Source organism: Ursus maritimus, unplaced genomic scaffold (assembly GCF_017311325.1).
Source record: "Ursus maritimus isolate PB19 unplaced genomic scaffold, ASM1731132v1 scaffold_17, whole genome shotgun sequence".
In the NCBI taxonomy this organism is placed as follows: domain Eukaryota; kingdom Metazoa; phylum Chordata; class Mammalia; order Carnivora; family Ursidae; genus Ursus; species Ursus maritimus.
Window position 1 is genome coordinate 59,582,746 of NW_024424119.1, and position 25,695 is coordinate 59,608,440.

The 25,695-nt window shown below is 59.5% G+C and overlaps 1 protein-coding gene and 1 long non-coding RNA gene across 5 annotated transcripts in view; both read left to right on the top strand.

The window, feature by feature from the left end:
- Window positions 1-2,012, top strand: part of LOC121103130 — a 2,344-nt gene extending 332 nt beyond the window's left edge. The window contains exons 2-3 of the long non-coding RNA XR_005835303.1: window positions 64-535; window positions 1,771-2,012. This is a non-coding gene — a long non-coding RNA (uncharacterized LOC121103130). The remainder of the gene's footprint in view (window positions 1-63; window positions 536-1,770) is intronic.
- A 179-nt stretch (window positions 2,013-2,191) lies between these two features.
- On the top strand, window positions 2,192-25,572 carry TRAF2 (TNF receptor associated factor 2). Of its 4 annotated transcripts, none has more exons than XM_040632227.1 (11): window positions 2,192-2,245; window positions 10,543-10,752; window positions 11,406-11,484; window positions 11,738-11,836; window positions 16,702-16,863; window positions 17,900-17,974; window positions 19,746-19,820; window positions 21,988-22,335; window positions 22,878-23,055; window positions 24,127-24,275; window positions 24,849-25,572. In XM_040632227.1, exons 2-11 carry the CDS (start codon window positions 10,565-10,567, stop codon window positions 25,065-25,067), a joined length of 1,572 nt encoding a protein of 523 aa, XP_040488161.1. In that variant the 5' UTR covers window positions 2,192-2,245; window positions 10,543-10,564; the 3' UTR covers window positions 25,068-25,572. The 4 variants fall into 4 exon arrangements, with proteins under 4 accessions (XP_040488161.1, XP_040488163.1, XP_040488160.1 ...); XM_040632226.1 differs by lacking the exon at window positions 2,192-2,245 and adding an exon at window positions 6,834-6,849; XM_040632228.1 differs by lacking the exons at window positions 2,192-2,245; window positions 11,738-11,836 and adding an exon at window positions 6,834-6,849.
- The last annotated feature ends 123 nt before the right edge of the window (window positions 25,573-25,695 follow it).

Below are 25,695 nucleotides of genomic sequence, written 5' to 3' on the forward strand. Positions count from 1 at the left end.
CCCCCCCCCCCAAGCCCTCCCACTGTGGCTGCCTTGGGTGGAGTTTTGCTTTCTTTTTGGCAGGAAGGAACCTGAGTGGGAATCCCCTGAGCTGCCTGACAACCAGAGTGAGTCACCCCTTTCCAGCCAGCCAGGACTGAGGTGTCACCCGGTCTGAGCTGGCCAGTGGGGGTGGGTCGGCCACTTCCCAGTCTGGGCTAGGCCGGGTCCTCCTCTCTCATTCTCAACTCTGCATGCCTCTAAGACCTGTCATCAGAATCAAATTTTTAAAAAATTTGAGTGTGAAGATCCTTGGAAACGGCAAAGGCAAAAAGCATTTTCCTGCTGAAACCACTGACACGTACTTGGAGATTGGCCCAGCCCTACAGGCACAGGTCTACAAGTGGCTGCCTGCCCAGGAGGTGGGAACTTTGCCACGGAAATCTCTTCTGGACTCAGGGCCAGGCCGAGGGGGCCAGAGCCAGTGAAGCGCTTCCACACGGTCCCCCATCCTGGAGGAGTGGGGTCTGACACTCTCTGGGGGCCACCACTGCAGGTAGGTGGACGGCTTCCTGATTTCACCCTGAAGGAAGGGGGTGGGGGGGGACACTGCTGCAGGTGAACCTCCTCTTTATAACAAGAACCATTTCCTGCTGAGCTGCTGGTGGGGTCCCAGGACAGCCTTGGCCTCCCAGATGCTGGGAGGAGCTCACTTAGTTATGGGATTTGAATGAAACCTCGCTGAACCTGTAGGTTGGATTGGGGAGTTGCTTGTGGCAAACTCAGCCTCAAAGTTCATGGAACCTAGCCGCTGCCTGAGTTCTATTAGAGACAAGGCAACCTTGCAGCTGAACCCAAGGATGTGGCACTTTGGAAAGGGGAGCTCAGACCCCAGACCAAGTGACGTTTACGCACTTCTAGACCAAGCATGGAGCGCTTAAATCACATCGCTTCAAAGCCTGCCTCTTTTTCGGGTTATTTTTGTTTTAAATAATTTATTTATTTATTTATTTATTTGACAGAGAGCTAGAGAGAGCACAAGCAGGGGGAGTGGTAGGCAGAGAGAGGGAGAAGCAGATCCCCATGGAGCAGAGAGGCAGGCAGGGCTCGATGCAGGGCTCGATCCCAGGACCCTGGGATCAGGGCCCAAGCCGAAGGCAGACGCTCAAACACTGAACCACACAGGCGCCCCTGTTCTCCGGTTTATTCCATCCCCCCAGCCGTTCCCATTGCTCAGATGATCCCCTCAGAGCGGGGGTGCTGATTGCGCTGTGTGACTTGGGGTAAGGAATGTTACCTCTCTGAGCCTTCATTTCTTTTTCTGCAAAACGCAGTGAGCGGTTGCCACCTCTGAACACAGGTATGCGATGAGACAAGTGTCAGATGTGTAGCAGAAAGAGTGTTCAGTGAGAGGCAGTCTCCTTTGGCCGATCAAGAAACAGGCTGGCCTCAGGTCACCCTCGCAGAGACAGAGATGGGGTCAGTGCTCAGCCCTCTTTCTCTACCAAGACCGCTGCCTTGTTTCTAGATGTTGGCGCGTGCCACATTTTCACGTGTCTGGAGGACCTGGGTTGTGCGATTTTGGCTTTGTTTGGCGGAAAAATTCACACAACAAAAAAAAATGCATCATTTAAACCATGTTAGAAGGGACAATTCAGTGGCATTTGTACATCCTTAATGTCGGGCAACGATGGCCACCATCTAGTTCTAGAACATTTCACGACCCCGACAGGAGACCCGCTATCCTTCCGGCTCTTTAGGTGAGCAGGGTCTTTTTGTATTTTTTCTCAGGATTGTAACCCAAACTAGGGCCTGCTCTGAGCCAGGCTCCGGGGAGGAAAAGGCGCTGTCGCGGTGCCGATGGGCCAGGCTCTCGGGAGGTGAGGCGCACAGAAGGGGTTCCCCGCAGGAGGCCCGCCCCCCGCCGCACGAGGACCCCAGAAGGCCGCGCCGCACCGGCGCCCACTGCTGCCAGCGAGCAGAGGCTCAGCTTAAGTACCCACGTCGCGGCGGCTCCGACCAATCGGCGCCCGCTGCGGCCTTCGGCGCGCCCCTGATAGGGTCTGGCGTCAGTCCGTCAACGGGGCGGGCCGAGGCGGAGGGCGGGGGAGAGATCTGGCCAATCGGCGCCCGCTGCGGCTCGCTGGGCGCTCCCGGTAGGCCCCCGCGCCAGTCAGTCAGGCGGGCTCGGGGGGCGGGTCCGCGGCGGCGGCGGCGGCGGCGGCGGCTGGGCGGGCGCGCAGTTCCGGGCGCGCGGCTACCGTTGGTGAGTGGAGCTGCTGGGGTCGGGGGTCGGGGTTGGTGGCGGGGGCGGGGGCAGGGGCAGCGGGAGCGGCGGCCGGGAACGGGGCGACGGGCGCGCGCGGCGGCGGGGAGTCGGGGCCCGCAGGCAGGGTCGCCGCCCCGCGGGCCTGAGGGGATTTCTCGGAGCTGGGCCGCCCGGAAACCGAAAGTCGGAGCGGGGCCGGCACAGGAAAGTTCGCGAACGCCCGCGGGCGTCCACGGCGGCTCCGGCCGGCGGGGGGGATCCCGGCCCAGGGTCAGCGCGCCGCATGCCCCCCCCGCTCCCGCGCAGCTGCCCGGAAACCGCTGGCGGGCCTGTGCGCCCTGTGTCCCGCGGCCTGACCCCGGCGGTGGGCGCCCCGGCCCCCAGCGGGGCTGCTGACCTGTTAGAAGGGGACCCGCTCGCCCCGTTGCCCCGCGCCCCATCCCCCCGCCCTCGCCCTTCTCTGCCGCTCAGGCGCCCAGTCCACAGCCGCCCACCTCCTGCTGGGCCTGGAGGCCCTTCTGGGTCAGTTGCATTGCACTTGACCCTTGAACGTCCAGGGGGTTGGGCGCCAAGCCCTGCGCAGGAAAGTCAGCATGCAGCCCTTCTTTCTTTTGCGGAGAGGGGTGCTTCACTCCCCTCTGTGGTGTTCGCGCTGCAGCAGCACCTGTGACTTTTGACTCCTTACGGACTTCACTGACCACCCGCCGCGGAGCAGGGAGAGTCCGTTAACCCGAATTTTGTATGTCGTGTGTGTTGTGTGTCGCATTCTTACCATAAGTCAGCGAGAGGAAAGAAGGCGGCATTAAGAAAATCATAGGGGAGAGAAAGTATCTTTAGACCACTGGGCTGCTAAAAACGCATGTGTCCGAGCAATTCAAATCCATGTGGTTCAAGGATCACCTGTAACATTACTGCACCTGTGCCAGCCCCGTGGCGTCCTGCTGCCTGTGAGTAGAGGTGGGCTGTCTTGTGTGTCTGCGGGAGCTGAGTGAGGGTCCCGACGTGGGTGGTGAGGACATGGAGATGGTCTTCGGCACTGGGGTCCAGATCCTACAGTGGGGCGACTCAGAACTGCCTGCTCAGGGGTCCGTGGCCATGGAGAGCCCAGGACAGCATCGAGTGGGGGAGCAGACGCCCTGCGCGGAGCCTGGCAGTGCAGGAGGGCCGAGCCAGGCCAACTCAGCAGCTCTCGGCAGCGACCTCACCTGTGAGGGCCGTGGCATCTGTGCGGTCACTTGGTGGGTTTTAGGGGGAGGTCTTAATCGACCTCACATTGTTGCCAGCTAGAATGCAGTATAGTTTACATGCCACAGTATTCACTGATGCTTGAATCAAAAACAAACAAAACACTAAGAGTTGCTTTGCTGCAAGCCCTTTGGAAGCCACAGAGCCTCTCAGTGCTTCTAGCGGTGGCTTCTCCACGCATCTGGGTGGCCCTTCTCCCTGGGTGCCTGGTTCTCAGAATAAAGCCCAGCTCCTGAGGCCATAGCTGCCAAAGGCATGCACTGGGACGTTGGGTGCGTTGGGCCTCTGTGCAGGCCCCCCCCTTTTTTGTAATATTTATTTATATGCAAGCCTCAAGCAGAGATGAGGTGGGGCAGAGGGAGAGAGAATCTCTGGCAGACTCCCTGCTGAACACGGAGCCTGACACAGGGCTCGATTGATCCCGAGACCCTGAGATCATGACCTGAACCAAAACCAAGAGTCGGACGCCTAACCAACTGCGTGCCCCCCCTCCCCCTGGGTGCTCCTGGTCTGGTCCTTTGGCCTGCAGGTGCCTCCCGACATGCCCAGTCTGTGCCACGTATCCTTCCAGTGTCCTGCTGTGTCGCAGACCTCTGCGTCCTGTGGCCACGTTGTGCTATGTGGTCCCGGCCCACTACCTGCCTCCGTGGCCTCAGCACCACGCACAGTGCAGGTGGGAGCCTGTGAAGATCCGTGCAGACGGACAGAGCGAAGGCTGTGTGCCTCGCTGCTGCACTGCCTTGCTGGCTCCCTTCTGGGGGGCTCCAAGGGGAGGGGGCTTTCAGCTGGGGTTTCTCTTTCTCTTGAGTGGTTTTTAAATTTCCCTGGGTAAGTAAATGCAAATGCCATTTCTTTGGGGACCTGAAGGAGTAGGTTGCAGCAATGGTTATAATTCGGGGACTAGAGCATGGGACTTACAGTGGGCACTTGTTCCTGGAGAAAGCATTGTTTCACTTTGTGTTTTAAGAGTCAGATCTGGGTCCCTCTCTGGCAGTGGGAAATGCCAGTCTGCCCACCTTCCCACCAGCATGGTCAGTACACTGGTGGGTGGGTGTCCGAGGCAGGACATCACAAACATGTGGAGAGGCAAGGGCAAGAAGGTCCAGAGAAGAAAATCCAGAAGAAATTACCCACGGACTGCACACATGATGCCAGGAATGGGGTGCACACCTTCATTGTGTTCTGGACTCCAGGCCTGTGCTTAGTGCGCTGTTCTCCATGCACTGCTTCTTCGTGGGGGTGAATGAGGACCACTCAAGGGCCTGGGCCTTGTGTCCACAGGGAGGACATGTCACTGTCCCACCACAGCCTCGCATCCCTGCACAGAGGGTGTGAGCCTGGGAAGGCCACATTCCCGGCAGGGCCCCAGGGGCAGTGGAGCAGGGGGGTCTTGTAACCTGATTGTGGTTTAACGAGGTGAGTACTCAGCAGGGATGGGGGTAGGAGGTAGAATAGGGGGGTGCCTCAGAAGGGATGGCTCGTACGGTTTCCAGGATAGTGATGCCCCATTTGGAATGGTGTGGAGGAAAGTCTGGATTAATGGGTGTAGGAGTCCGTGGAGAAGTTGGGGAGTCTGGGAAGCATGGAGTGCGCTCCTGCACCCCATGCACAGGCCTGGGTCCCTCTTCCTGCCCTCCCATACCTCCTGGTGCTTAGCTTATATTCCAGAGGAGACAGGCCCGCACAGTGTGGTTTCATGACCGCTGAGAGGGAAGGCCTTGTGGAGAAACCACAACCCTCGGACAGGCAGGGTGGTGGGCAGAACTACTGGGAAGCCTTGGGATCTGAGGGGAGAGTAATTGAGTCCCAGCCAGAGGCCCCTCTGGCTGCCAGGAGGGCCACAAGAGGCTACAGCTGTGAATCAGGTCACAGTGGACGGCGGCCAGGGCCTGGCAGTAGCAGTGTGGTCAGGTTCTGGGTGTTTGTAGAGGGTGGATCTGTGGGATTTACTAACGCGTTCAAGGTGGGTGGATGAGAGAGTGGTCTCTGAGAATGTGGCTGGAGCATCCGAAAGGGGGGTGTTTTGTGGGCTGAGATGGAGGCCCAGCTGTCGAGGGGTCAGGGGACATGCGGGCACTGACACCTAGAGGTAAGGGATAGGGGCAGGGGGACCAGGGCGGTCACCTGGGTCAGAGGGAAGGAACAAGAATGGCTGCATCATGACTGACTGGTCGCCCTGTCCCTGTTGAGAGCCCCAGCTCTGAATCAGAGGCACTCGGTGTCAGCATGTAGACTGTGTGAAGACGTGTGCGCCGGCCCTTCGGACTAGAAATGTTCCCCCACAGTATTTGCTCGCTCTGCCTTGGGAGAAGCAGTTGTTGGGTGTGAAGTTGGCTACTTACAATTTGGCATTATGCTGAGCCTTGAAAAGATGAACTGAAGTATAAAATTATAATTTTAAAGTGGATTTCTAGTCCTGGGAGGGCGGTTCTTGTGCTCCCAGCTGCATGCTGATTGGAGTGCTTGACTGTTGCTTGAGTGGGCTTGTTAGGTGTGTTGGAACTGGGTGGAACCAGGTGAAATCTGACCTGGAATCCCAGTATTGTACAAAATAGAACTGGCTGTCAGTGAGGACATGAATTTGGGAGGTTCAGTCCCTGGCATTTGGGGCACCGTAGGCCGAGTGTTGAAACCACGTGTCTGCTGGCGGCACGGTGACGCCCACCCCAGCAGCCAGGTACGCCCACATGTCATTTGATGTTGGTTTGTGCATCCTGCCCTTCGGGAACTTACACCACTACCCCATGCTCACGCCCCAGACTGGGGATGGTACGTCAGCGCCCTGTGGCCCCCAGCTCAGCCGGTGGTTTCTTGCAGATTTGCCCCTTTCCCTGGGTCCTTGTGCTCCGCACCGAGGCACGACCTGGGCTTGTCGAGGGGCTGGATGCCCCTACTCTTTGTGGGGCTTCTTCCATGTCAGAACCTGGTTTTCAGGTTGCTGTGCCATTTTTAGTATCGTGAGACAGGGTTATTTTGGATGAACACGCATGAGTGCACCATAATTAGGGATTTAAGGGCCTTTTTTGACTCTTTGGGAATAGAAATTCCTTTTTTTTTTTTTTTTTTGGACGAGGTATTTGTGCAGCAAAACGTACAAATCCTAAGCATATAGCTAGAAGCACTTTTGTCTACACATACGGTCATTTCCAGCATCCCAAAAGACCCCCTCTTGCCCCTTGCAGGCATTGACCCCCTGAGTGGAAAATGGCTGTTTCTCTACTCATGGTACTTCTGACACCAAATATGTGGTTCCTGGGACCCCCTCCTTGGGTTCGGTGATTTCTAGAGTGGCTCACAGAACTCCGCCAAACGCTCATTCCATGCAACAGCCCGATGGACGAGATGCCCAGGGCAAGGTATGGGGCGGGGACGTAGAGCTCTGTGCCCTCCGGCACTGTGACGTCACCAGCCTGTGAGCTCTGAGCCTCACTCTTCAGGGTGTTATGGGGACTCTGTCATGAAAGCACGATTGATTAAATTATTGGTCATTGTTGATTAGGTCAATCTCCAGCCCCTCCCTTTCCCAGGCCATGGGGGGGGGGTGTGTGGAAGGGGCTTATGAATAACAGAGAGGCTCTCCTGTCCCCATGGCTCCGGAAATCCCAGGGGTTTTAGGAGCTTTGTGCCAGGGACAGGGAAGAAGAGCGAGTATCGAGTATATCGCAGCCCCATGCTGCCAAAGGGGTCGCTTCCCAGCTTCTGTTACCACAGGCTAGTTTTGCTTGTCCTCTAACTTCAGATAACTGGAACCATTCTGGACATACTGTTTCGTCTCTGGTAGAAATGCCCTTTTAACAAAATACAAATCTGTTTGTTGTATGAAGTTTGTACATTCATGTCTGAAGCTTGATTTTGGGGAATGAATGAATATGAAATCCCAGACAGGCTGAATGGGAATGTTTGTTCACACATTCCCACGAATCATTGCAAATGGAGATAGTTCTTGTTTATAACCAACTTCCCAGGGGGAGGATTTGGAACCTTGACAGGACCAGTAGGGTGTTTTGAGTCCAGGTTGGGGTGCTCATAACTCCTGAGTGCTGTTCTCCTACGTGCGGTTGCTGGCTGGCCCACCCACCATCCTTGGCGCCTTTGTCTGGTGCTGCTGGCTGCACCGGTCATCTGGGGAGGCCCCGGGCCTCGTGTGATTTCAGGTGGGTGGGCATGTGCAGACCACCTAGGGCTTCAGGAGTTCAGAGCCACAGACGGGGGGTTTTCTCCCAGGCTTGGGGCAAGCGCCACTCCACAGCAGCAGGGCTAACCTGTTGATGGCCTTCAGAGTGTTACTTTTTTTTTGTTTACTTTTTAAATTGATTTGTCAGACAGCACAAGCAGGGGGAGCGGCAGGCAGAGGGAGAAGCAGGCTCCCTACCGAGCAGGGTGCCCAGTGTGGGACTCCATCCCAGCGCTGTGGGGTCATGACCTGAGCCAAAGGCAGACGCCTAACCTACTGAGCCACCCAGGTGCCCCTCAAAGTGTTACATTTCGGCACGATACTTTTGAGTCTTAATGATGTCTCTTATTACAGTTCTCCAAAGTTGAAATGTGTTTGTGAGTGAGATTTGGACAACACGTGTAAGGACGTAAGCACAGTGGTGGGACCTGTGGGTCGGTGGTGGCATGGGTGGGCTCCTTGGGCGCTCTAGGGCCACTTCTCCAGATTCAGAACAGAAATACAGACCGCCACCGTCCGACTGTGTCACATTGCTGTGACCGCTGAGTAGGCTGTGTTGGTGAGGCCATGGAGGCCTGGCTGTGTGTTGTGGCCTTTTACCTTCCTCGTCACTGAGGAAAAGAGGCCGTTTGTGTGGCGCTTTTACCGCCTACTGGCGTACATGTCGGTGGGTTAGTGTGATGAGTTCAGTCTGCCGCCGGTGTGATCAGTTGGCCAAAAAGCTGGGCCTGGCTCCAAGTAGATGGAACACCAGTGCCAAGCAATAAAGCCTTGTCCCAGAGATGCTGAGGGAAGCTTTCCCTGCGGTTTTAACATGAGAAAAGCAGCACCATAATCCTTGCACCCTGTCATGATGGTGTCTGTTTCTTATTTCCTTTTTTTCCCTCTGTGTAAAATACGACTATAAATTTAGAGTCCTTTATATGCGATGGTCTATTTTGCTTAATGAATTGAGCATAAAATAGAGATCTAAAGAGTGTGGCTTTTTTTTTCTAGTGTTATTTAAAGGTAAAAGTCTCTAATGTAGTTTATAGAGCACTGATCTTCATATCATTGATGGTTCATGAAATCAATTTAGTAGCATGACCAGAAAAAAGACAAAATATGCAGAATGCCTCTCATGAGAGTAAGTGGACTTTCACGGGTCCTTTGTTCTAGCGAGTGCTTGTGCGTAGCACAAACGTGGCCTTAAAAATTGTGTGCTAAGGGGCGCCTGGGTGGCTCAGTCGTTAAGTGTCTGCCTTCAGCTCAGGGCGTGATCCTAGGGTCCTGGGATCGAGCCCCACATGGGGCTTGCTGCTCCGCTGGGAGCCTGCTTCTTCCTCTCCCACTCCCTCTGCTTGTGTTCCCTCTCTCACTGGCTGTCTTGCTCTCTGTCAAATAAATAAATAAAATCTTTAAAAAAAACAAAATTGTGCGCCGAGGGTGTCCTCCCTCCTCGGTTGCCCGGGCCAGCCCTGTTAGTGCATCCATGAGCTCTCCAACTTTGGGGTTAGCTCTTCCGCCAAAGGCTTTATTAAGTGGCACCTTCTAGTGCTTACATGTCTGTGTCATGAGGGCTTGAAAGAAGGAAATCCCCCAGTTGTCAAAGGGACAGATGAGTGGTCCAGGGGCCCAGACACGCCCACATGTGCTGACAGCATGTGGACCAGCGGGAGGGACCCGTGCCGTCCTGCTGAGTGGCTGTGGGCACACCCCCGTGTGTCCGGTGGCTGGAGGAGTGAATGCAGGTTATAAAAGTATAACCTGTGTGCTCTGGCAGGCCAGCCCAAGCAGGGCCTCACAGACTACAAATCCAGAAGCCGTGGTTGAAAGTGCTCTGCCCCGTAGATAGGAAACAGGGACACACTGTCTGCCGCTGCTTCCTGTGGTGTCCGACCAGCTCAGGACGCTGAAGACAGCCTTACGGACATAGGAAAGAGGCATATCATTTCCTGGTTGGAAAGTTGGTGTGCTCCCTGTGCACATCCGGGAGAAGACACAGAGATGTGATTCCAGGGGCATTTGGGGAAGGAAGCTCTTGGAGCGTTTGCACGGGGGCCGGGGCGGTTCTGAGTTAGCGGCGCCTCCTGTTCGGGGCTGTGGGCGCTTGTCCTTTTTGAGGGTGAGCAGGTGCGGTTGCTTTTGGCTTTTTGAGACGCTGGACATTGAACAGCGTGTTCCGTGCGAGGTCTCAGAATGCTGTGGAAGCCTCTCCCCTGTCCGACTCGTGTGTCCTCGTTGCCTTGCCTCGGAGGCCTTGCCAGGGCCTGGTGGATAGCGGAGGGCAGCTTTCAAGTGAGAGGGACCCTGGTGACGGTGGCCGGGGAGCAGAGCAGTGGTGCCAGGCGGGCTGCGTGCCTCCTCTCAGGGGTGACACTGGAGAGGCCGACGTGTAGGGTAACCGCCTCCTGGCTGCTGCCGCAGACGGAGCACAGGCACGTCAGAATTTCCTGCCGGGCTGATACGTGGGGAGCTTGCGCCGGGCAGGAAGGCACAAGGATCAAGGACTGCGGATGGCCAATGTTGGCAGAAAGGTGGCATCCCCAGATGCCGGCACGCGCTCTGTCCACGGGTCACAGCAGAGTGGGGTGGGTGACTTTGAGGACAGCCGTTGGTCTTGAGGCTCCGGGTGGGCGGGCGGTGTAGCTGTGCGGCCTGGGCAGGTTGCCTCCCTGGCTGAGCCTTGGCTTCCGTGCGTGTGGTGGGAGATGGGATTAGATCGTCTCCAGGGCTCTCCAGAGTGCTAAATCCTGCTTCTCGGATTCTTGACCGCGGTTCAGCTTGACAGCCCAGACCCCTCACTGCCAAGCAAGGGCTCTTTTCCCCGGAGGAGGACCCTGGAGTTGAGGCCCCCCTAGGGACCCTCCATGACGTGCTCTGTGTTCTTCCTTAGGGCGTGGCGGTTCGCAGCTCTCATGGCTGCAGCCAGTGTGACCCCTCCCGGCTCCCTAGATCTGTTGCAGCCTGGCTTCTCGAAGACCCTCCTGGGGACCAAGCCGGAGGACAAGTATCTGTGCTCGGCCTGCAAGAACGTCCTGCGCAGGCCTTTCCAGGCTCAGTGTGGCCACCGCTACTGCTCCTACTGTCTGACCAGCATCCTGAGGTACTGCGGGCGGCTGGCGGGCAGCGGGGTTCGCCTCGGGGCTGTGTTGTCCAGGGAGGCGGCTCCAGGCAAGCACGCACCCGCAGGGAGTGCTCCCTGATGGCAGAGGTTCGCTGCCAACGAGAGCATGAAGTTAGTAACCGAAGAGGGTGGGTTGACTGGGCGCTTTGGACGCTGGTGGGGGCGGTGAAATAAACACCATTACAGTCCGTTTTCTGCTGTTCCTAGTTTGTCGTGTGGGCGCAAGACCATTTACAGTCACACTCTTGGCTCATGTTGCGTTAGCACTGGATGCGCTGGTCCAGATAACACGTACCCAAGAGCCTGCGGCGGCTAGTGTGAGGGCGGGGCCCTGTGGCACGTGGAGGGCTGAGGGTGAGCGCAGGCAGCCAACACCTCCTTCCTGGGTACCTGGCCCCGAGTGGTGGGGCTGTCAGAGCACCTCCGTTCGCAGTGGGAGGGGTCATCATGATCAGAGGGTTTGGCTCATCTCACCTGTTTTAAAGGTTTTCAACATGGTACGGTGATGCGCGCTCGTGACCAACACAGTGTCAGTCTAGAAGGCGCAGAACACGGGTGGAGAGCTGGGGTCGCCCGAGGCACCTGGCCTTTGCAGCGGGGTTGATGGCGGGCCTTTCCCCCTTCTTCCCTAGCTCCGGGCCTCAGAACTGTGCTGCCTGTGTTCAGGAGGGCATATATGAGGAAGGCGTCTCGATTTTGGAAAGTGGTTCGGTAAGTGAAAAGTCCTCAAGCAAAAAATGTCAGAAATCGTTCTGGCGTTTCTTTTACCACCACTGATGGCTGCGTGGCGCGTAAGCAGCTAGGATGTGCCCCTCCCTGCCGCGGTCACGTCTAGAGCTTAGAGCCGCTGCGGGAGAGGTACCTTGGTCCTAGGCTTCAGTCTGGAAGACTTGCAGCACTGGTGGTGGGGTAGGCGGCGGGCAGCGGGGAGGAGGAGGCCTAACCCCAGGAATGCTCTCCTCAGGCTTTCCCAGACAACGCTGCACGCAGGGAGGTGGAGAGCCTGCCAGCCGTCTGTCCCAGCGACGGCTGCACCTGGAAGGGGACCCTTAAAGAGTATGAGGTAGGGGCTGCCTGCGCTGGCACGGCCTCCCGAGCCCGACCCCCACCGCAGAGCGATCACACGGAGCCTGCGCGAGCCCGCCAGGGAGCATGTAACCGCTCACCGCACGTGCACGCACTCTTACAGGGATCGGGGCCTCAGGAGGGGGGTTTGCCTCCCTGGGCCCAGTTTTCCGCTCGCCGGGATGCCGTGGCGGGGTGGCAGCAAGGCGGCAGCGTGTGGCAGACCTCGTGCTGCCTCTGAGGGCACCGCTGCGGCATCTCCCCGGACGTGCGGGAAAGGAGCTTTTTTGCTCGGGGGCATCCTTCCGTGTGATTCCAGATACGGGCTTTCTGTTCGGTCTGTGGTCACAGAAAGGCATGTGGCCGGTGACCGGGCAGTGGCTGGTGTGCCTGTGTCAGCCAGGCAGGGCTGGCTTGCGTCCCTGCGTCAGCGGTGGGGGCTTCTGCGGGGTTCGCAGCTGGCAGCCGGACTTACCCGTGGAGGCTCAGAAGGCGCCTCCGTAGTTCGCTCGCTCACCCCCGCCCAACTCGCAAGCTCAGGTGCTTACTCGCGCACAGACGTCATGGTAGCCGGGTGTCCACTAACCGACGAAGAGGCAAACCAGATGTGGTCTCTCCACGCCCCAGGGTGGTATTCAGCCATAACAAGGAAGGAAGGAGATCCTGACATGTGGGTGGACTTTGAGGACATTGTGTTCAGTGAAGTGAGCTCGTCCTGGAGGACAGGTCCTGTGGGAGTCCACTCCTGTGAGGGCCCCGGAGCAGTGAAACCCAGAGAGGCAGGAAGGGGCAGCGTGGCTGCCAGGCCGGGAGGTCGGGAGTGGTGCAGAGTAGCAGGTAGGCCTCTCAAAGTGGGCAGCCCTGTTGGCGAGTCTGGAGGGGCAGTTGGCATGAAACCCTGGCTCTCCTAAGCTCAGGCACGCTCCTGCCCCAGGCCCCGGGATAGCCCCTGTCATGGGGTGGGCGCTGGGCACTGAGTTGTGATGGTGGCTGGAATTGGGACTTGAGCTTCTGGCGGGCGTCTCTTCCTGCTCCCGGACTGCGTGCCGACCTCCCTTGTTCTCTTGGCCAGCCAGACTTTCTGGTCTTCAGGCTGTAAGCTGTGTGTTTGCAGAGGAGCAGCTTGGCCGTGTCTAGGGAGGAGTCTCTGGCTGGTAGGCGAGGAGATGCCCTTTCCTTTCCGTGGACACCTGGGTCCTGGAAGTGGAGCAGCTCTGGGCTCCCCACACCCTTTCTGATGCCTTCCCAGGAGTGAGAACCAGAGGCCCCCGGGCTGCATGAGTGCAGGCAGGAGGCTCTGCTCAGCGGAAGAGACCTGCAGCTGTCACTGTCTGGGGCTGTCCAGAGAGTAGGCCTTGGGTTTGGGTCTCTCCTGGGAGGGTGGAGAGCCCGAGCAGGCTCTGGGGGTTGGGGGGGTGCAGGAGACCATGTGGGGCACAGGGAGTAGGCACGGGGAGCTGTGCTGCCTTCTGCAGGGACCCAGAGACCCCCTGGGGACAGGTGGAATAACCCCACCTTCCAGTCTGGGCGGCCGGTTTCTGCTGCCCCCAGGCCCGTGGTGCGGGCGGGCGGTGGCTTCATGGGCCTCCGGTGGAGGGCCAGGGACCGCAGCCAGCCTGTGGGCTCGGCCACGGCCCTGCAGGCATGCAGGCTGGAAAGTCCCTGGCTGGCCCGGAGAGCCCCGGAAAGTCCCTGAGAGGGTGGGTTTGGTCATGTGGGAGGGCGGGCCCTGCTCTGGGACACTAGGCCTGGCCCTTTGGTAAAATCTCTCCCTGGCTGTGAACGTCACTGGCCTGGGCGAGATCAAGGCCTCCACGCACAGCCGCCCTCCACTTCGAGCCAACAGGGCTGCCCTTTGCGGTGCTTGAGCTCGTGGTGGCATTGTGAAATGCTGGTGCTGTGGCTGAGCTGTTTGGAAAGTCTTGGTTAGCCTTTGAATGTGATTTTCCTTTGCGATGATGTCTAGTATTTTCTAAGAATGCAATGATTTAAAACTCCAGAATGGTCAAGGTGTTTGCGGAGCGCCTGCCAAGTGCGGAAGGTGTCCGGTGCACGGCCCCTGGGCTGCCCTGAAGATGGGCATGGGAGCCTGTGGCCCGTGGCGGGGGAGGGGCCAGCTGGCAGGTGGAGGGCTCTCCATAGAAGGGGCCGGAAAGGATACACAGGTTATGGGAGGTCACAGTTGAAATGGAAGGCCGAGTCAGGCATGCTCGGTCACCCCGCACATCCCAGTAAATTCATAGTCAGCACGGCTCTGTTCGCGGGGACAGTTAGTTTGAATTCTGGTTGAATAAATTACTGATTTCTCCAAAGTGTGTGCTTCTCTCCGAGCCGACGTAAGGGGGCTGTCTGATCCGGTGACCGTGGCGGTGCTGTGGGCCTGCTCAGAGGTGGCCCTGGGGTGAGAGGCGCGCAGGTCTCTGATGTCAGACACTTGGCGGGGGTGGCAGCCAGCAGAGGGCTGTGTACCCTTGCCCGTCTGTCTGGGGCCAGCACGCTGTGTGCTGCTTTGAGGGGCCCCCGCATCACTCCCAGTAGTATTTTATTATGCGCTAAACGACGCTCTCTTACTTAAATCCAGGCTCTTTCCTTGTAGGTGCTGTGTTTTTTCCATTTTGTGAGCGGTGATCATTCTGAGACTCCTGCCGGGTTACTGTGATTGTTCCGTACTCGGTGTGGCTCGGGCGCTGCCTACTGTTCGGCCGTGGTGGGCTCTGCGGCGTCCGTCTGCCACAGCCCCAGGGAGCTGGCAAGTTACGCTGTGCCGCAGTGCAGGTGGCTCGTGGGGGGCTGGGCCATGTCGGCAGGGAGTGGCGGGGAGCCCAAGCAGACTGCAGTGACCGTGCGCGGGTACCCCTCTGCTGGGCCGCAGCATCCGGGGCGTCCTTCCGACAGTGGGACCTTGTGTGGCAGCCTTTGGGGTGCTCTGTTGGGCTGCTGTGGGGTCACCAGGGAGGCTTGCTGGGAGTGTGGCATTTGGTCTGGGGTGTGTCCCCGTGGGAGGGCAGAGGGTAGGGCCCCTGCTCTGGGAGCTTGTGGCGTGGGGTCCTGTGAGGTATGGGCCCCACCGGACGTGACTTCGGCAGTCTGCACATGGGAAAGCTGGTGGGTAGGGCGCCGCACGTGTGCCGCGTCTCTGGAGTTCACCCGTTGCTTCTGCTCCCTCTGGAAGTGCTGGGCTTTGGCCCCAACAGCCAAGCCTGTGGCACGGGGTGGAGATACGGCCAGCGTGTTCCCCGCTCGGGAACAGCACGGCCGAGGCCCTCCCTGCTGCTCTCAGGTGCGCCACGGCGACGTCTCCAGGGAAGCCCTGAAGACCCCGTCCCTGAGGAGGGCATCGCGGCCCACGGCTGCCCCAGCCCGAGTCTTTGTGGGGATGCTGAGCCCGCGGTGGAGGGCCTCCTCCTGCTCGGGCCAGTCCAGAACTTTCCTCTCCCAGTGACCTCCGCCTCCGTCCCCGGCAGGCTCCACATCGTCCCCAGTGTGCCCTAACCTGTCCTGCCTAGACGCTAACATGGTGCTGGGTGAGGTCACCCGGCACAGAGGGCCCGTCCTGTGTGTGAGTGGGAGCGCCCAGAAGGCAGAGGAGTGGGGCCCACAGACGCGGGCTGGGGCTGGGAACAGGGTTTAACGGGACGGAGTCCAGTGTGGGAAGATGACCTTGTTCTGGGGATGGACGGAGGGGACGCCGCACAGCAGTGTGAACACACTGACGCCCTAAAAGCACTTAAGATGGTAAACTTTATGTCGCGTTTGACCGCAGTAAAAATACTTAACAGCAAACAAACCTTGAGCTCCCTCTTCCTCCACCCTGTGCCCCTTTGCTGTTCCCCTTCCTGGCAAACTTGCCACGGGCCTGCAGGGTGTGTTGGACCGTGGGCTCCGGGCCCTGCAGGGCTGGGCGGGGACAGGCTCCAGGTCCTTCCTGCTGTCCTGGAGGCATTCCCGCCCTTCCCCACCTTTTCTGGCCCCACCTTGCCCGCCTTTCCTGCCAAGTCCCTTCCCATAGTGTCCGTGTCATACTCAGGAAAGCCACCACCATGGGGCGCCTGGGTGGCCGTTAAGCGTCTGCCTTTGGCTCAGGGCGTGATGCCAGGGTCCTGGGATCGAGTCCCACATCGGGCTCCCTGCTTCGCTGGAGCCTGCTTCTTCCTCTCCCACCCTCTGCTTGTGTTTCCTCACTTGCTGGCTGTCTCTCTCTGTCAAGTAAATAAATGAGGTCTTTAAAAAAAGAAAAAAAGGAAAGCCACCACCTGTGGTTCGGCTGGGTTTTCCCTCCCCCCCGCTCATGGCTCTGTGGCTCCAGAGGGGGCAGCGCATGCCCCACGTCCTCTCTCCACCTCGGCCGTGCCTCCCTGCACCTTCCTCCTGGGTGCTGTCCGCTGGAGGGCCCCAGGCTGGGCCCTGCCTCCCCAGGTCACCACACACCCTCCCTGGGCCTCTCCTCCCAGCACATAGGCTCTCGTCACTCCTGGGCCTTTTGTCCACTTAGAACCTGCCCTGCTCTAGGCCCTCTGCTCCTGCCTCTCCGTACGCCACCCTGTCCCTTCCTTCCGCGGCCCCTCTGTCTGGACAGTGGTCCTGTTGTCCCTGTCATTCTGGAACATCCCCAGGGAGGGATGCTTTGGGGTGTCATGTGGGTGGGGTGCAACCAGCTAGACTTGAGTCCCGGAGCACAGGTATTGCAGCGAGTGAGGTTCTTGGCGTGTGGAGTGGCACCCCTCGTCTGGCGCTCGTGGGGTGGGTGCAGGGTACCAGCAGCCCTCAGCGGGCGGCCGTCTCTGTACGCACACGGGGCCCTGTGATGGCGGCCTGCAGCGTCCCCCGTGCGCTCTGTTGACGCTTTGCTCCCTTTGTTGCCAGAGCTGCCATGAAGGACACTGCCCGTTCATGCTGACCGAGTGCCCGGCGTGCAAAGGCCTGGTTCGCCTCGGGGAGAAGGAGCGTCACTCGGAGCAGGAATGCCCGGAGAGAAGCCTCAGCTGCAGGCACTGCCGGGCGCCCTGCTGTTGGGCGGACCTGAAGGTGAGGGCGCCCGGCCGCGCTCCCAGCCTGGCCCTGCGGCTTATCCCCACGGCGCTGAGCTGACTGTCCTGCCCTCGTGGCTGGGTTGGCATTTTCGCTGCATGCCACCAGCCTTCCCTTGCAGCCACTTGGGTAGAAGGTTCTTGGTGGGAAACTGGGTTGGGTATGAAGGCAAAGCTGAGTTGTTTTTGAAAGCTGTTTTATTTTAGAGAAATGCATACACACAGCAGCAGTGCGAGGCCCGTGCCACCCTCACTCGCGTGTGTCCGTGTCAGCACGTACCAGGCTGCGTCGGGCTCTGCACGCTTACTGCGTGGGTCCCAGGCTTTGTGTCGTTTCCTCTGAAAATTCTTGAGACTATTTCTGAGCCCGTTTGTTTCTAGAGAGCCGTACGTGTTACTGTCACTTCTGAGTCTTAATGGCGACTTCCTGCCATCCCTGACTCACTTGGCGCCCATGTTCGTTGACGTCTGTGAGCGTCTGTCCTGCAGTGCCTCTCAATGACGTGTCTACAAGGTCTCTTCATCTTTAATGGCGCTCCATGCATGTCTTTCTTTTCCTCTGCTGCTTATTTCTTGAAGAAGCTGGGCTGCGTGGTTGGCCGTTTGCATCCTAAGGTGCCCTTGCTGCATTCCTTGGTACCCTCCTCTGTAAGCCATTCGATGCAGAGGCCCGCTGAGGGCCACAGTGCGTCGGGGCGCCAGGGGTGTCTCCCGGAGGTGTTCCAGCCCCTCGCAGGGCTGTGGTTGCTCCCCCCAGCCTTGCTCCTCAGGAGTGGCCATTGGCACCCTTCGTGGCCCGGTGTCAGTTAGGGTGACTGGCAGCAGCATTCTCCCCGAGTCACCGCTGGTGGCTTATCCTTCTCTTATTGCCCTGGAGCTGCCAGATGAAGAGGAGGTTCTGATCTCTGATGCTTCCCAGCGCCTGCAGGACCCACCCCACTGGGGGCCTCAGGGGAGCCACTGTCCCAGAATGGGGCCACGAAGACGGCACAGGGACCTCACACACGCCCCGGCCCCTGACCGCTGTCTTTCAGGCGCACCATGAGGTCTGCCCCAAGTTCCCCTTGACTTGCGATGGCTGTGGCAAGAAGAAGATCTCACGGGAGAAAGTAAGTTGTTTCCGGGCACCTCCGAGGACAGGCGGGGGCTGGTGCGCGTTGTCGGGGCGGGGCTTGTGCCCGTGGTGCGGGGCTCCAACCTGGCGCCCGAAGGAGAAGTGACGGCTTATGGCAAGAGTGTTGGGTCACTTGTGGGCTGCTTTTTTGTTGCACTTCCGGAGGTGGGAATGACCCAGCCTGGCAGAAGTCACTCACACCCGAGACCCTGGCCCAGCGCCTGTCCACGCGCTGCCTCTCATCCATAGCACTTCAGCGGCGGGAGCCCGTGCGCGGGATGGGGTGAGGGGCAGAGGGAGAGGAACAAGCAGACTCCACCCTGAGCAGGAAGCATGACATGGGACCTGATCTCAGGACCCCGCGGTCATGACCTGAGCTGAAACCAAGAGTGGCTGAGCCACCCAGGCGCCCCTCGGTGCCCCATCTCGAGAGGAGCTGTGTTGTGGGTTCATACTGGCAGTCACGACTTCTGCCCGATTTCCGTGTTTGTGGCTGTCTTGCTGCGGGGCATCCAGGTACTTGCTCGTTTCCTCCCGGGAGCTTGTTGATGCTGCCCCCCCGCCCAGACACAGCCCCCCACTGCCCATGCGGTTGTTGACTGTGTGCTCGTGGCCTGTTTCCGGCTCCTTCCGCTCTTGTAGGACGCACAGTCAGCCTGCTGTGTCTGGCAGTGCTGCGAGGCAGTCTCTCGGTGCTGAGCTGCCATTTGTCTCTTTGCTTTCGAGTCTCTAAGATTGCCCTTTTAGAACAAATTGTCTTTTACTTTGTAAAACGGTTGTGTGGGTCCAGAGTGAGAACCAGGGAAAGTGTGCTGACAGGTCAGAGGTCAGAGCCCAGGTCCCGGCCCCACCAGTAGGTGTGGTGACACCCTCGGGGGCTTGCTGTGCGACGGCTGAGAAAGACCGTCCCAGGAGTTTCAGTTTGCGTCTCTCAAATCATGGATGCCACTGGGGCCTTTTGCTTAGGGTTCACCTGCGTTTCTCTCACTGGGGACCAGGGACCACTGGGGACTCCTGCCCATTTCTCACGGTGGGGAGAGAACCTTAGTCCTTTTCTGTTTGGAATTCTAAGTGTCAGTTACCTTGGGTCACAGCCCCTTATCCTTTTACTTAGTGTAATGTTTTGTCTTTGCATTTGGCATCTGTAGCTCTGATTGTTTGTCATTCCAGAGCCCAGGAGGATGGAGGCAGAGGGACCACTCTTAAGCAGCCCCGTGGCTGCCCCTTGCCCTCGCCCACTTCGGAGAGCAGCTGTCCGCCTGTCTTTGCCGGCAGGAGGGGCTGCTGTGTCAGTGCCCAGCGCGTGCGCAGTGGCTCTCTTTCGGGTTCTCCGTCTGTCCGGTTGGGCTCTGTGTTGTCGTGCGCCGGCACCGCGCTGTGTCAGTGGTGGGGGTCTGACCCCTGGTCGGGCCGGCCCCTCCTTGCTCCCAAGGCCCCAGGGCCTCAGACACCACACGTCTTATGAGCTGAGGGCAGAGAGTCCGGGGTGCAGAGGCCCGAGCACAGGATGGGGTGTCTGCAGGTGTTCTGAGACATTGGCCCACAGTGTGAGGCCCTCAGCCTGCACCCACCTCCCTTTAGTGACACCGCAAGCTGTGTGTGCATGGACGTGTGCACGTATGCACCTTTGGCTCTCGAACGGGGCCGTCAGGCTTTGTTCAGGACGAGACCGAAGAGGCCAGGCTGACGGCGGTGGGTCCAGTGGTCCGGCCAGTGCACAGGTGGGGAAGAGACAGTAAAGGCACTTACAGCATCCGTCCTTCTAGTTCCAGGACCACGTCAGGGCGTGCGGCAAGTGCCGAGTCCCGTGCAGGTTCCACATTGTCGGCTGCCCCGAGATGGTGAGTCCCGTTGGCCTGGTTTGCTGGGTCCGGTCTTTGTGGGAGCTCCCTGTTTCCTGAGAGGGGCCCCTGCAGAAGCGTGCCATGCACCCTCTTCCTGAATGTGGTCCTTGCTCGGCCTCCAGCCTGGCCTCCTGGTCTCCCTCCCACTTCCCCTGCTGCCTCCTCGGCCCTCAGGTGTCCCAGCCTCAGTCCGGGCTCTGCTCTGTCCACTCATCCTGGTGCTGTCACGGGGCCTCACCTTTGACCAGCTCTCTCTGCTGAAAATGCCCAGTGCCTTGTACCTTCCTGATACCTGGTGGGCATCTCAGGCCTCAGCCGCACACCAGGACCCCCCTCTTCCCAGTCCTCCCACCTGCCCAAAATGAGCACCTCTTGTCACCCAGCTGTTCCAGCCAAAGCCCAGCAGTCATTGTGGGCCCTCCCCTTGTCTCTTGTATCATGTCCAGTCCACCCGGAGATCCATGCTGCCTGCAGATGGGTCCCGGACCCCACCTGCTTCCCCTGCCTCCATGGCCTGCGTGGCCCTGGCCGCCTCTGACCTCATCTTGGGGCTGGTCACTGGCGTGGCTGTCCTTGCACACACTGACCTGTTTTCACCTCAGGACCTTGAGCTGTCGGCTTCTGTGCAACTCGTTCAGGCCTCTGTCCACGTGGCCTCTACCCTTCTTTCCCTGACTGTTCTGTCCCCTGGCTCTCTGAGGGCCTGGGGCACAGCTGGTGCTCTGCTCCCCAGAAACACCCTGGTAGCACTTCCGTGGCGGTAGTCCCGGCGGTGCTGTCACCTGGAGGCTTGACACCTGCTCTCAGGTGCAGTCCACAGGGATGGCTCCTCCCAGCTTTGCTCCTCTGCATTTGGTGACGCGGTGCTGGCATGGTCCCACACAGGCCCGGGCCCCCGCCCTGAGTGCTGCTGGAGACCCCCATGTGGGCCCAGAGTGCGGCAGCCACAGCCTTCCAGAGGTCAGAGTCAGATGTGTCCTGAGCGTGATTCCACCTGGGGGCGAATGTAGCGTTGAGCTTGTTGATCTGACCGTGGCCTCAGGCCCCCAGCCACATGTTGTGCACACACTGCCCCCACGCCCATCTCCCCGGACTGGCAGGGGACCTCTTGTGCCAGCGCCACCGGGGGGGTGCCCTCTGGACACTGTTCTCTGGGGTTCATTTGTTTCTTTCTACTTCTGATGTTTTGAGAGTGTCTAACGTTTTTATTTTTATTTTTTTTAGATTTTATTTATTAGAGATAGAGACAGCCAGCGAGAGAGGGAACACAGGCAGGGGGAGTGGGAGAGGAAGAAGCAGGCTCACAGTGGAAGAGCCCGACATGGGGCTCGATCCCATAATGCCGGGATCACGCCCTGAGCCGAAGGCAGGCGCTTAACCGCTGTGCCATCCAGGCGCCGCTTTATTTTTATTTTTTAAAAGATAAGTTTGTTTATTTGTTTGAGAGAAAGAGCCGCGTGCACGCATGCACCAGTGGGGAGGGGCGGGAGGGGGAGAGAGACTCTCAAGCAGACCCCGAGCTGAGTGCAAAGCCAGACGGAGGACTCGATCTCACGACCCACAGATGGGGACCTGAGCAGAAACCAAGAGTCAAACTTTAGCCAACTGAGCCACCCAGACACCCCTGAGAGTGTGTAACATTTTAAAATTTGGGGGCTCCTGGGTGGCTCAGTCGGTGAAGCATCTGCCTTCGGCTCAGGTCATGATCTCAGGGTTCTAAGATCCAGCCCCTCATGGGGCTCCCTGCTCAGCAGGGAGCCTGCTTCTGCCTCTCCCTCTGGCTCTGTGCCCTCCATCCATCCCTCCCTCCCCTCCCCAAATAAATAAATAAAATCTTAAAAAAAATTTTTTTTAATTTGTTGTGAAGTTTTGGAAGAAATTTGGCTGCGAAGTCAGAACCGCACGATAAAAGAATATTTGAAGCAGGTTAGCTTTACTGGTCTCCCCCACCCTCCTTGGGCAACTTTTTAAACCTGTATGTTCCTCCCCGTTTTTTCAAATACAAGCACAGAAGTTACTAGGAAGGTTTTGTGTTTTTGGAAGATCCTGACTCCAGGTAGCGACAGGTGACATTCTGGCAAGTGAAGGGAGATGTCACAGCACTGCCTCTCCATGTCCGCGGGGCTCTGGGTCAGGGCTGAGCCTCCCTGTCTCCTGTCTGCAGGTGGAGAGCGAGAAGCAGCAGCAGCATGAGGCCCAGTGGCTCCGGGAGCACTTGGGCATGCTGCTGGGCGGCCTCCTGGAGACCAAGCCACTCTCAGGAGCAGGTGGCCGCTTCCTGGGCCAGAGCGAAGTGGGGGGCTGGGAAGCCAGCACGCTGCACCCTGAGGCGGAGCTCTCCAAGGCTGCAGAGCTCCGGCAACGGTGTGAGGCCCTGGAGAGGAAGACGGCCACCTTCGAGAACATCGTCTGCGTCCTGAACCGGGAGGTAGAGAGGGTGGCCATGACCGCTGAGGCCTGCGGCCGGCAGCACCGGCTGGACCAGGACAGGATCGAGGCCCTGAGTAACAAGGTCTGGGCCTGGGGCACATAGGGCTGGTCTGGGCGGGTCCCAGGCATTACGGGGCCTCAGAGCTGGGATTTTAAGGACAGCACCTTGATTTCTAGCACGGTGTTCTTTCTGCTTTTGCCTCCTTTGTTTCTGAGCCCTGCTCACTGACGGGTCTGATGTGGGGGTCCTACCGGTCGCTCTGAGGTAGCCTTTTCTCTCTGGCCTGTGGGGGCAGACGTAGCCATAGGGAATGGGCCTCGCGATTGACGTGGGCTCCGTGAGTGTATTTCCTGCACTGAGCCCTTGAACCTTGGGCATAGGTAGGGTTGGGGGTCTTGGGACAGAGCCCACTCAAGACAAGCTGAGCCCAGTGAAGCCTCGGGGGTGCTGGGAGATGCCGTCCTGCCCGAAACTGGTGGAAAGATGGATGTGGGGGCACTTCCATAAGCACCTTCCTGCGAAGTGAAAGGTGACCTCAGAGGTGCACTGGTTGAGGCCCACGGCCGCTCACACTGGCACCCCAGGAGGCACGCGTGCTCACGGGGCTCCCTGTGCCCCCTCAGGTGCAGCAGCTGGAGAGGAGCATCGGTCTGAAGGACCTGGCGATGGCTGAGCTGGAGCAGAAGGTCCACGAGATGGAGGCGACCACCTTCGATGGTGTGTTCATCTGGAAGATATCCGACTTCGCCAGGAAGCGTCAGGAAGCGGTGGCTGGCCGCACGCCCGCCATCTTCTCCCCAGGTGCTGTTCTGGAATTTGCCCTCAGAGCTGCTGTTGTCCGAGATGCTCGCTCGCCCCAGGCTGGAGTTCCCTGCTAGTGCCAGCGGCTGCCGTGCCTCCCTGAGAGGGCGGGGGGCTGCCTGGGGAGGGCCCCCCATGCCCGCCACCTCTGCTGGGCCTTCAAGGACGGAACCGCGAGCAGTACTCGGGGCAGAGTGCTCTGCCCTGTCCGCGGACGCTCCGCAGCCCTTCCTGTGGGGGCCTAGCTACATGGCCGCCTGGGTAGGCCTGACCCCCTCTGGTGAAGAGTGCCGCGTGCGCCCTTTATTGTAACAGTTACTTTGCCGAGGCCGCTGCCGTGGCGCGCTCCAGAGTGCAGGCTGAGAGGGTGTCGGTCCCTGTCCTGCTGGAGCTGCTGTGGGATCCTGCCATGTCTCCGGGGTGGTGGGGGCTCCTGGGCGGGGAGCAGGCTCTGCTCGGGGCACTGTCCTCTCTGCTCTGGACTCAAGTAGGCCCCTTCTTGCTGGCACATTCCTTCAGCAGTGGGGGCATTCCTGCTCGTGGGAATTTCTTCTGAACGTAGCTCAGACAAAGCCTGACTGAGAAGCCAGCTGAGGGCGGGGTCAGGCGTGCGCCGCGGCTGGAGTCGCCCTGGCGGCTGGAGCGGCTGTGTCCTGCGAGCCAAGAGGGTGGAGGCGGGAGCAGGAAGGCTCCCCACCTGTGCTCGCGGGTCTCCGTTCAGGGTCTCTGGGCCCCTTGCTGGGTGTTCGCAACGTCAGCTCTAGCTTGTCCCGGGTTGTCACCCACTCTTGCCCCCTGCAGGTGGGCTCAGGTCTGACCACGGCCCTTTGCCCAGAGCCCCCGCAGGGCTGAGCTGCTCAGCGGGTTTGCGTGTGGCCACTGTGGGCTTGCGTCCAGGGTTCCTAGGAGGGCTTTCCCTCATTCATTATTTTTTCTTTGGGGCACTTGTCTTCGCTAGGAACTAGGTCTGCGTACTTGGGGGGAAAGTACGCGCCCCCAACCGGGGCTTTCTCTGTGTGTGTTTCTCGGGGGGCCCTCGGCGAGGCTCACCGGCGCCTTCTCCCTCCACAGCCTTCTACACGAGCAGGTACGGCTACAAGATGTGTCTGCGCATCTACCTGAACGGGGACGGCACCGGCCGGGGGACACACCTGTCTCTCTTCTTTGTGGTGATGAGGGGCCCCAACGACGCGCTGCTGCGGTGGCCCTTCAACCAGAAGGTGAGGCTGTCTCGGCGGCTGTCCCGGGACCCCGTGTTGTGTGGTGGTCAGGACGGGCCCTCGGGCTCAACACAGGTCTGTCCCTGCAGGGACTCAGGCGCCGCCCAGTCGGCTCCCTGGCTTCGTGCCCCTCAGGGCCAGCGGTGAATAGTTAATGGTGCCGCTTCGGAGCTGATTCCAGGGGAGGGAGTCCCGCTGGAAAGCCTGCACGTGCGGGTGTCACGGAGACGGAATCTGCTCCTGGTGGACGGGCGGAAGGTGCCAGCGCATCGTCCTTTCCCTCCACCGTCCTGGGCCTGCTCTGTGGGCTTCCTGGTGGAGGCGGCGGCGCAGGGCAGCTGTGGCTCCTAACTGAAAAGTGCTGTTCCTCCGGGAGGGCAGTGGGTGCTCTGTGAGCCGTTTGGTGTGAGAACCTCGTCACGTGAACGTGAGCAAGCGAGGCACCAACCGGCGCAGCTCCGCAGCGCTAACTGCGGCCTCAGACCCCAGGGGCTGGCGGACAGGAAGTGCCGGAATGGAGCTGGGCAGGGCAGTGACTCCGAGCGTTGTCTCTCCCCGGCTGCTCTCCCCCAGGTGACCTTAATGCTGCTTGACCAGAACAACCGGGAGCACGTGATTGACGCCTTCAGACCCGACGTGACCTCGTCCTCTTTCCAGAGGCCGGTCAGTGACATGAACATCGCCAGTGGCTGCCCCCTCTTTTGCCCCGTCTCCAAGATGGAGGCCAAGAATTCCTACGTGCGTGACGACGCCATCTTCATCAAGGCCATAGTGGACCTGACGGGGCTCTAGCCGCCTCCCACCACGGTCAGGGGTCGTGGGTCAAGAACAGCTGGGCCTGATGGTGTGGTGAAGAGCCACCACGCTGGGCCTGAGCCTTGCTGTGGGTGGGCACCTGCTGTGTTCATGTCCCACTGGGAAGGGGCTGCCTCCTGGGAGGGGCCGCTCAGCCTAGGCCACGTGGGGTGGGCTGCAGGCTTGTCCGTATCTGCCGGTGGGCCGTCCGTGCGGGCGCTCGGGGCAAGGTGAGCAGAGGGGCAAGGTGAGCTGGCACCTTGTCCCGCCCTGTGGCCTGGAGAGAAGGGACGTTCTCAGGCCTGGCCACTACTCTGAGGAGAGGTCCTGCTGTGCAGGCCTGGCTGGGCCAGCAGGCAGGGAGGGCACTCTGTGTCCTCAGGGCATCCTGTCCTCTGCGCCTGTGGTGCGTGTGGGGTGCACACTGGGCCCTGCTGCAGGACGGGATGGGTAAGCTGCCCCGTTGGGCTGTGGAGAAGTCGTTATTAAACTGTTAAATCTCTGTGCTGAGTGGTGTCCATTTGCCTCTGGCCTTGGTGGCGGTAACCCTTACAGGGCCCTCCTGGCTCTCTGCCCTCCCGCGGCCTCCTCCCCACAAGTCACCAAGTCCCTGAGCAGTTACATG